Source organism: Nyctereutes procyonoides, unplaced genomic scaffold, assembly GCF_905146905.1.
Source record: "Nyctereutes procyonoides isolate TBG_1078 unplaced genomic scaffold, NYPRO_anot_genome, whole genome shotgun sequence".
Taxonomy (NCBI): Eukaryota; Metazoa; Chordata; class Mammalia; order Carnivora; family Canidae; genus Nyctereutes; species Nyctereutes procyonoides.
In genome coordinates this window covers 69,691,158-69,701,670 of record NW_026575126.1, presented here as the reverse complement: position 1 = coordinate 69,701,670, position 10,513 = coordinate 69,691,158, and the positions used below count along the sequence as shown (strand labels likewise).

At 45.9% G+C, this 10,513-nt stretch overlaps 1 protein-coding gene across 2 annotated transcripts; it reads left to right on the top strand.

Annotated features, from left to right (window-relative positions):
• The first annotated feature begins 3,463 nt into the window (after positions 1–3,463).
• On the top strand, positions 3,464–9,790 carry IFT22 (intraflagellar transport 22). Of its 2 annotated transcripts, none has more exons than XM_055340964.1 (5): positions 3,464–3,584; positions 7,697–7,773; positions 7,890–7,940; positions 8,241–8,443; positions 9,292–9,790. In XM_055340964.1, exons 1-5 carry the CDS (start codon positions 3,546–3,548, stop codon positions 9,438–9,440), a joined length of 519 nt encoding a protein of 172 aa, XP_055196939.1. In that variant the 5' UTR covers positions 3,464–3,545; the 3' UTR covers positions 9,441–9,790. The 2 variants fall into 2 exon arrangements, with proteins under 2 accessions (XP_055196939.1, XP_055196938.1); XM_055340963.1 differs by having other exon boundaries at positions 7,890–7,979.
• The last annotated feature ends 723 nt before the right edge of the window (positions 9,791–10,513 follow it).

Here is a 10,513-nt window from a genome sequence, read left to right as displayed (position 1 = left end):
ACTTGGCTTAAATGAGGCTATACTTGGCTAGTTTGCCTCATACCCCTCTGGACATTCCTTTTCAGACTTCTTTGCTAGATTCTCCTGTAAATAGCAGTGTCCCAGAGCACTTTTTGTCTACACTCATCTTCTGTGCCTATACTTATCCTTACTCATTCTCATCTAGTCCATGGCTTTAATGGTACTTCACGTGCACATTAATATCTCCTCCAGATTTATATCTCTAGTCCTGATCTCTCCCATCAGGTACAGAATCTTATCCTATTTCTTCCTTAACATCAAATAGGCATCTCAAAACTAACATAGCCAAAACAGAACTCTTTTTTTTTAAAGATTTATTTATTTGAGAGAGGGAGAGAGAGAGTGAGTGCACGTGTGAGAGTGCGGGTGAGCAGGAGGAGGAGCAGAGAGAGAGGGAGACAAGCAGGCTCCCTGCTTACTGAGCCATCCAGGCACACCAAAACAGAATTCTTTTTTTAAAAAATATTTTATTTATTTATTCATGAGAAACAGAGAGAGAGAGGCAGAGACACAGGCAGAGGGAGAAGCAGGCTCCATGCAGGGAGCCTGACATGGGACTCAATCCCAGGTCTCCAGGATCAGGCCCTGGATTGAAGGCGGCACTAAACCACTGAGTCACCCGGGCTGCCCCCCAAAACAGAATTCTTAATCTCCCATCCCTAACCCTGCTTCTCCCCCAGCCTTCTCAAGTCTGGAAATAGCAAAACATTCACAAAACCCCGTAAGTCAAGGTCCTGAGGGTCATCCTTAACTCCTCTTTCCCTCACATGGGGCATGTAATCCATCAGCTACTCCTGCTGTCTCCACTTTCAGAATGTGTCCTAATCAAGCTTCCACTGGCGCCATCAGCATCCCTCTCTCAAGTTACCTGTTGAGTTGGCATCTGTAGGTCACTTCTGTCCCCTTTGCTCCACATAGCAGCCACTGATTACCTTTTTTTTTTTTTTAAGAGAGTGTGTGTACATACATGCGAGCAAGCTGTGGAGGGGGCTGCGGCAGGAGGGAGAGAATCCTTTTTTTTTTTTTTTTAAGATTTTATGTATTTATTCATGTGAGACAGAGAGAGGCGGAGACATAGGCAGAGGGAGAAGCAGGCTCCCTGCAGGGAGCCCAATGTGAGGACTGATCCCAGAACCCCAGGGTTCTGGGATCATGACCTGAGCCAAAGGCAGATGCTCAACCACTGAGCCACCAGGCACCCCGGGAGAGAGAGAATCTTATGCAGGCTCCACTTGGGGCTTGATCTCACAACCCTGAGATCATAAGCCAAAATCAAGAGTTGGATGCTTAACTGATGAGTCATCCAGGCACCCCAGCCACTTTTAAATCATCAATCATATAATGCCAATCCCCTGCTCAAAACCTTCCTGATTTTTCAACCAGCTCTTTCCTAGCCAAAGTCAACCCTCCTTTCCCCCACTCCCACTCTGGCTCCTTGGGGAAACTAATGTGCAAAGCTACAAACTACATTTGCCAGACTCCTTTGCAGTTAGGGAGGCCATGTGATCCAGTTCTAACCAATGAGACATAAGGAGAAATAGCAGGCTAGGGATTCTAAGAAAGTCACTGTTTTCTTGAGAAAAGGGAAGAGTGTGATGCCTATATGTATCCTTTGATCCTGTTCTCCTTTATTCCTACCTGGAAAGCAAATACCCAAAGTTAGAGCACACTCTCTATGCCATGCCAAAGATGCCCAGACAGGAAGGGAGACGGGATATCGCTTCTTGAGCAGCTGCATCAATCTTTGGATAGCCATCCCTAGATTTCTTGTTACACGAAAAAAGATAAATTCATTACTTGATTAAATTGCTGTAAAAGAGTTTCTATAGCCAGATACAATTCCTGGCACATGCTTCCCATCACCACCAGAATAAATTCCCAAAGTCTTACATGAACTCTCCAACAGCATACCCTACCATGCTCCCTTATTCTTCCTGCACCAGCCTCATGGACTCTCTGGGCTGTTCTTGGTACATGTCAAGTTTATTTCTGCCTCATCATCTTTGCCCTTGCTGTTCTGTTGGCATGCTCTTCCCCAAGATCTTTCACACAGTTTGCTTGAGCCCTCTCTTCACTCAGCTTTTTGCTTTAATGTCACCTCTGTGCCAAGGTCGTGCTTTGACTATTCCAAAATTGGTTCCTTCACATTTCTTAACTCTTTAGTAATTTATCTTTATTCGTAGCACTTACCACTAACAAAAATAATCTCTGCCTGAGAGTAGGTATTTTATTTTCTTGCCTAGTTCATGTCCACCGCACCACTGAAATGAAAGCTTCCAGAGGTACAGACACATGCCCCGTACCTGGAAGAGTGCCTGGTATAAAGTAGGCATTCAGTCAATCAATCAGTCAATTCATGACATCTTGAAATTGAGGTAGACTCTTCCTTACACTTCATTCAGCAGTTCTTTATAATATGAAGACTATATAACTATACCACTAAAAGTTAAAGACACGGCTTTGGGTTTATTTTGTTTTTTATTTTATTTTTATTTATTTATTTAATTAATTTATTTTTTATTTATTTATTTATTTATTTATTTATTTATTTATTTATTTATTTATTTATGATAGTCAGAGAGAGAGAGAGAGAGAGGCAGAGACACAGGCAGAGGGAGAAGCAGGCTCCATGCACCGGGAGCCCGACGTGGGATTCGATTCTGGGTCTCCAGGATCGTGCCCTGGGCCAAAGGCAGGCACTAAACCGCTGCGCCACCCAGGGATCCCTATTTTGGTATTTTTTATCATACTAGCACTTCAGGGGCCTAGCAAATTTTGTCTGGACACTTAATTTCATGGCCTCCCCCGAAATTCCGGGCCAACTCCACAATTGAAGGCTGACCTACTGACTGAATTTTGCAGCGAAGCGTCCAGACATCTGCAAGGATACTGACCTAACTATGCCCGGGCATTGTCCTTTTGGCTACTCCCGGATCACCCAAAGCACAATCAGGGGTGAACCCATTCAGAGACCAGAGACGCGTTTTTTTTTTTCCTCTGGCCTTTTTTCTAGGTTAGAGCGGGGCCATGACAAGCCCGATCACAAGGTGGACGGTATCATGCCGGAGTGATGAGGGCGTCAGAAGGCCTGCTCCCAAACCCAGCTCACCAGCTGCATGGCCAGTCTGAGTTCTCCGGGTTACAGGGAAGAACACAGGTCAGGAACCTGCAATCAGCCCCTCAACACACAGAAGGAGGGGCGGCACGTGGGAACTCTGGGGTACTCTCAGCTCAGAAGCGAGTCAAGACCCGAGTTTTTGGCTTCCCTCCCGCCGTCCCCCTAGGCCTGGCACGCCCACTCCCTGCCCCAAGCCCAAGCAGCCCGGCCTGGGGCGCCTGCGCAGCTGAGAGCCAGGGCACGCACTCCTCCGCTCTTAGTCCTGCGCGTCGCGGCCCCGCCCACTCCCATCGGCCCCCGCGGGCCGCTCCCGTTGCCCTGGAAACGAAGACGGCCAATCGGCTGGGCGGCTTCCGCTCCTCTGCGCCGCGGTGGGTTCCCGCGGGCCTGCGGTCGTCCGACCGCGATGCTGAAGGCCAAGATCCTCTTCGTGGGGCCCTGCGAGGTGAGGCCCGGCCGGCGGGGGCGGCGGGCGGGGCCTGGGCTGCTGCGGGGCGACCCTGGACCGTGCCTTGCGCCGGGAGCCCCCGAGGAGGCGGGAAACCTGTCCCACCGCGCCCACCCCGGGGTGCGCCGCTGGCCTCAGCGTGCACTCGGCGCCCCCAGACCTTGACCCCGTTTTCGTAAGTCCTGAGAGTCGTGAGTGGCGTTTTGGAACCCGAGTCTAGGTCCCACGACTCTCCTTTGCCCCTGAGGTTGGCCCTAATGATCATGCCCGGACAAGGAAAGCAGACAGGAAAAGACCGACCATGACCAGGTCTTTGAATGGTTGGCTCATAGTGTCGGGGATGGGGGTGGGGATGGGAATGGGGGTATTAGATCTACGTGTGGACTTCACAGCGTACGCAGGAATAATATTCCCAGGGACCAAAGCTAAATGTATGAAACAACTACCGTGGAAATAGTGAATCTTCTCCATCTTCAGCACACAGCCCAATTGCCTGGAGGGCTTGTTCAAAACACAATATGCCAGTCCTGCCCCCAGGGTTTTGATTCAGTAGGTCTGAGAGGGATCCGAGAATCTGCCTTTACTGATGCTGTTCGTCTAGGGACCACGTGTTAAGGACCACTGTAATCAGATGCATATATGGCGAGAGATTGTTATTCAGCTTGAGATACGGAAGGTCGTCTCCAAGCACAACACAAAAATGAAGAAGCCTTGAAAAAAATGACAGGGAAAGTAAGCCTGGGGAAAGTATCTGCAAAATAACATTACAAAGAAAGGATTAACAGGTAGAATGCACAGGGGAAGTCCCTGCACACAAGCACAACTGGCCAAGAAGTATAAGAGGATGTTCAGCCTCAGAGTCAACAGGAACACGAATTAAACAAGAAGATGATGCTTTATTTGCCCATCAGATTGAATAAAAAAGGGTTAGAACACTGATACCATGAAGCATGAGGATGCTTCTAGGGAAAGGAGTATTTCAGGATTCTGTCAATGGGACTATAAATTGCTAACAGCTTTATCGGCAATCCAAATGTTAAACTTTAAAACATACATAGCGGGGCAGGGTAGTTCAGTGGTTTAAGCGGCTGCCTTCAGCTCAGGTCACGATCTCAGGGTCATAGAATCGAGCCCCACGTCAGACACTCTTCTCATGGGGGAGCCTGCTTCTCCCTCCCACCTATGCTCTCTCTCAGTCTCTCTCTCTCTGTGTCAAGAAAATAAATAAAATGCATCTGACTTTAGTGATATTTTAAAAAATAAAAATAAAACATGCATAGCTTTTAGTGCAGCACTTACATTTCTCAAAATCTTTAGTAGCTGGAACTTACCTATGTTCTCCAGAGGCCATGTACGATATGAAACAGTTGGAAACACGCTAGGTGCCCATCAGTAAGAGAACATCTAAGTAAACTAAGGGATGTGGTTTACTGGGGAAGACTCCAGCAGTTACCCAAAAGGAGGCACATCCGTGTGAAGTGATGACGTGGAGAACTCGCTGAGACATAAACTACTAAGTGAAATAGACAAGTAATAACAGTATGCACAGAATTATGAAAAGTAAACCATAGATATTTTCTTTTTTTTTTTAATGGAAATTCTCAAACATACAAAGAGAGAAAAAAAATAAGGAACTCCTAGTACTCATCAACTAGCTTCAACAACCAGGATATATTTCCACATACACTCTCTCTCTACCTCAGTGCTCTGCAGATTGGCCAGCCTTTCCATTCCTTTTAACATATGCCCTTTCCTGGCCTGGTGCCATCCAACTAGTTATCCTCTCTGCTTGGAAGGCTCAGGTGACTCCTTGTCATCCCAAATCTTGGTTTAAACTTCACCCTTTCAGCCTTCATCACCTGATCACTCAGCTCAAAGTCCCTGTGGCATTATCCTGCTTGATTTTATCCCCGTGCTTAGCACTACATCTTGGGTTCAGCAGTACCTGGCAAGCTAGGCACTTAAAAATACCTTATGTGCCTAATACTTTCTTCATTTTCCTGGAAGAACCCTTCTCCTCAATCAATTGGTTTTGACCAACACGTATGTAGAGACTTTAAGGACCTACATGAAATACATAAATATACTTTTACAAGGTTTTATGTATTCCTGGAGTGACATATACATTTAAAGGTATGTTAAAGATATATATTAATTTGGAAATACTGTTTTATTCCATATTTGCATTTCATGACACAGCTTTACAATGCAAGCTCCTTACCTGGACCTTTGACACCCGAGTGGATCTTATGACCAAAGCCACTTTTCAACCACATGACGCGGTGCCTGGCTGGCTCAGTCAGAAGAGTGTGTGACTCTTGATCTCAGGGTCATGAGTTTGAGCCCCACATTGTGTGTAGAGAGTACTTAAATAAATAAACTTAAAAAAAACAACCCACACACAACAACTGCACACCATTCTGAGCAGTTTAGGATATAAGTCCTTTTTGAAGCCGTGTATGACCCTGTTCCTAGAAATGTATTCCAGCCCAAAGAGCCATTCCTATAATATCAGGCCATTTGCTTTATTTGTTAATCCTATAGATAAATATTCATGATCTCCACGAACAACCACTCAGCTGTGTTTCATTTTTTTTTTAAGATTTTATTCGAGAGAATAAGAATTTGAGAGAGAGCACAGGAGCAGGGGCAAAGGGAGAGGGAGAAGCAGTCTCCCCAGTTAACAGCTTAGGAGGGAGCCCAATGCAGGGCTCAATTCCAGGACCCTGGGATCTTGACCCAAACTGAAGGCAGAGGCTTAACTGACTGAGCCACCCAGATGCCCCTCAACTGTGTTTTGTTTTTTGGGTTTTTTAAGACTTTATTTATTTATTAGAGACACAGAGAGAGAGAGAGAGGCAGAGCCATAAGCAGCAGAAGAAGCAGGCTCCCTACAGGGAGTCTGGAGTGGGACTCAATCCCAAGACCCCGGGATCACAACCTGAGCCAAAGGCAGATGCTCAACCACTGAACCACCCAGGTGCCGCTCATCTGTGTTGTTTTTATTTTGTTATTTTTTTAAGGATTTTATTTATTCATGAGAGACACAGAGAGAGAGAGAGAGAGGCAGGGACACAGGCAGAAGGAGAAGCAGGCTCCATGCAGGGAGCCCGACGCGGGACCCAATCCCGGGAACCCAGGATCATGCCCTGAGCCAAAGGCAGATGCCCAACCACTGAGCCACCCAGGCGTCCCAGCTGTGTTGTTTTTAAGTGACATTTAATTTGTGAGGCCACATGCTCAGCAAAAATTACTAAAGCCATTCTACAAGCCTGATTCTACAAGCCTCCAAAACTGGCATTAATTGAAATGACTCTAGTCAAACAGTTGTTCAAAATAAAGTACTCAAGAGAGCAGGGCATAATTTCAGAGATTCTTAAGAACTCAAGTGTAAGAGATTCCCTTTCTTCTGAGGAATAATTTGCAGAGAAAAAAATGCCTTATATCCAAGTTTGTACAATATTTGCTAAATGAATGATGCGAATGTACAGAAAATATCTGAAAACATACAAGTTACCACTTTTGGGAAGAGACTGGACTGGATGGACAGATGGCTACTTTAGGTGGAGGACCAGGAGGGCTATTTTTTTTAAGAGGACTGTGTATGACTTGTATTATCGAGGAGAAACAGCCCTGTGTGAGAGTGTGGCATGGCCAGTCACTGTAGGACCTAGCTCTGACCTTGAACTTCTGTGTGACCTTGAGGAACTCCCTTCCCCTTTCTGGGCCTCAGTGGCTTTATATCTGTGACAGACTGGTTTCTTGATGTGGAAAGGAACATGACAGGAGAGAGACTCACACTAACAATTCTTTTCTGTTCTCAGGTAAGTTGACTGAGAGGCAGCCAAAGAAATCAGTGTAGGTTGTAAGGTCAAGCAGCGACAGAGCCAGCATCAGAACCCCATGCATCCCAGGCCAGGCTGTGCCCACCACATATAATAAGGCAGCAAAGTCCACCCAGCCACAGAGAACCCTCTGCCTTGGTGATCTCAGGGCGGCCACGGCCCACACTCCATCACACCCAGTTCCAAGCCAGCGATTGGAGGGCTTGCTTATGGTTTACTTTTCTGCTCTTCAGCAAAGACCCTTCATTATCTTCATTCCCACAGAGTGGAAAAACCGTTTTGGCCAACTTCCTGACAGAATCTTCTGACATCACCGAATACAACCCAACCCAAGGAGTGAGGTGAGCCCTGACAAATTGGTTTCCCAGAGAGGCCCAACCCCAACTTTTGGTGGTGGTGGCATTCCCAAAGTATAATGTTTCCAAAGTGGAGATGCTACTGTTGTTTTTCTTTCTAGGATCCTGGAATTTGAGAACCCACACATTACCAGCAACACCAAAGGCACGGGGTGCGAATTTGAGCTATGGGATTGTGGCGGTGATCCAAAGTACGTTTCCTTTAAAGAGGGTTGGCTTCATCAAGTGATTCAAGACTCAGCTGCCCACCAACCACCTTGGACTCTGGCCCAGCACACTTCCTAGCATGTATTAGGGGCATGATCAATTATTTGGTGACATGCATTGCCCTTGGAACTTTAATGATTGGGTCATGACACAATGACAAGCCACCCATCAGTTAACACGAAGACATTATTTTTAAACCAGAGCTACCACCTGACATTCACCAGGTCTCCTTTTCTGCCTTGTAGGTTCGAGTCTTGCTGGCCGGCTCTGATGAAGGACTCACACGGAGTAGTGATCGTCTTCAATGCTGACATCCCAAGCCACCTGAAGGAGATCGAGATGTGGTATTCCTGCTTCGTCCAGCAGCAGTTTTTACAGGACACTCAGTGTCTGTTGATTGCACACCACAAACCAGGCTCTGGAAGTGATAAAGGAAACCCGTCTTTGCGTAAGGAGACCGCCATTTCTCCCTTCTGCTCTTGTCTTGAGTGGCCTGGGCATTTGTATATTGTTCTGTGTCTTTGAAACCAGCGGCGATGTGCAGTTATTGAGCACCTACTGTGTCCTTGACATTTGTTCTTCCTGCTATGTAAATTGGGAATCACCAGGTTGGAAGGTCTGGTATAGCATCCAGGCCAGGACAGAGAGACTTTAAAAGCAGGCAGACACATAGGACACCTGGGTGGCTCAGTGGTTGAGTGTCTGCTTTGGCTCAGGGTGTGATCCCGGAGTCCCAGGATCAACTCCCACATTGGGCTCTTTGCGTGGAGCCTGCCTCTCTCTGTCATGAATAAATAAATAAAATCTTTAAAAAAAAAAAAAAAAGCAGGCAGACACCAAGATGGAAAAAACCTGGTTTTAGCTGCTCATCAGTCCTTTTAGGGACATTCTTTCCTGACTGGTCTTATCTCAAGAAAAATTCCCAATTAGCACATGACACACACCCTTAGAGGGTTCAAGGTGCTCATGGAAAACAGCTCATGATATGCAGAAATCTTTCCTTTCTGGCATAAGAGGACCTGGAAATAGCTTGTAGAGTTGTTATTCCATCAACAGGTGCCAGTGTGGTAGCACTCTTTATTGAGCACCTACTGAATGCCAAGCACTATGCTAAGTGCATCGGCAGTGGCATGTGATAAAACCTTTATCTGTTAAATCATGTCAAGCAAGACACAACTTTATTTTTGGCCTTTAGAAAGTTAAGCAAATGGGCTTCAGTAAGATTCAGGTCACTGGGAGCTAGAAACGGCCCCTCGTTAAAAGTTCACGCCTAATTACATTATTTTCCTTTTCAAGCAACCCCCTTGAACAAGCTGAAGCTGGTGCACTCGAATCTTGAGGATGACCCTGAAGACATCAGGTTGGAGTTCATAAAGTATTTAAAAAGCATAATCAACTCAGTGTCTGAAAGCAGAGACCGGGAGGAAATGTCAATTATCACCTAAGCAGCCTTCATTCTGATTCTTTCACCTCACAAATAAGGTCAGCTGTTTTCCCAGGGCAGACCTGGAATCTTACCCAGCTACTGATATTTTCTTCTCCCTGTGGCCGTAGAAGAGATTTTCCTTATCTGCTCTAAGGTACCAGTCAGCCAGGGAGTTGACTCATACCATTTGTCCTCTGTCCTAAGTTCAGTTGAGAAAATCCTATTATTGAATTCTGATTCCTTTGCCTCAAACCTCTCCACGAGCTGGAAAACTGAGCTGTTTTTCTTTCCTCTTCATATATGTCAAGTGATAAAAATTGTGGAATTGTAACTGTCAGAACCAAATGATACAGCAGTTTAATTCATGTGTATTGGTTTGAATGTGATTTTCATTCCTTGGTTCACTCAACAAATATTGACTTGTGCTACACTGCTCTGGCTATTGGTGATATACAGCATGGACAAAACAGATAAAAATCTTCACCCTCACAAAGTTGCCATTCTGTTCCTCTAAATAACAGTGAGGTACAGTCAAAAACTTAAGCCCTACACTTTATTTTTATTTATTTATTTTTTTAAGATTTTATTTATTTATAGAGACACACACAGAGAGAGAGAGAGGCAGGGACAGAAGCAGGCACCATGCAGAGAGCCTGACGTGGGACTCGATCCAGGGTCTCCAAGATCATGCCCTGGGCTGCAGGCGGCGCTAAACCACTGTACCACTGGGGCTGCCCCCTACACTTTAGATATGGGGAAAAAATGATAGATTCTTCCTTTTTTTTTTTTTTTAAGATTTTGTTTATTTATTTGACAGAGGGAGAGAGCACAAACAGGGGGAGCGGCAGGGTCAAGGAGACTAAGAAGCAGGCTCAGCAGGAGCAGGGAGCCTGAGCAGAGAGCCTGATGTGGGGCTCAGTCCCAGGACCCCTGGATCATGACCTGAGCCAAAGGCAGACACTTAACCAACTGAGCCAGTCAGGCACGCCTAGATTCGTCCATTTTCTATAATTGGCTTAAATCTCATACATTTAAGCATAGTGATGCTAGATAGTGAGGGAACCTAGACCACATCTGATGCCAAATAAAAGT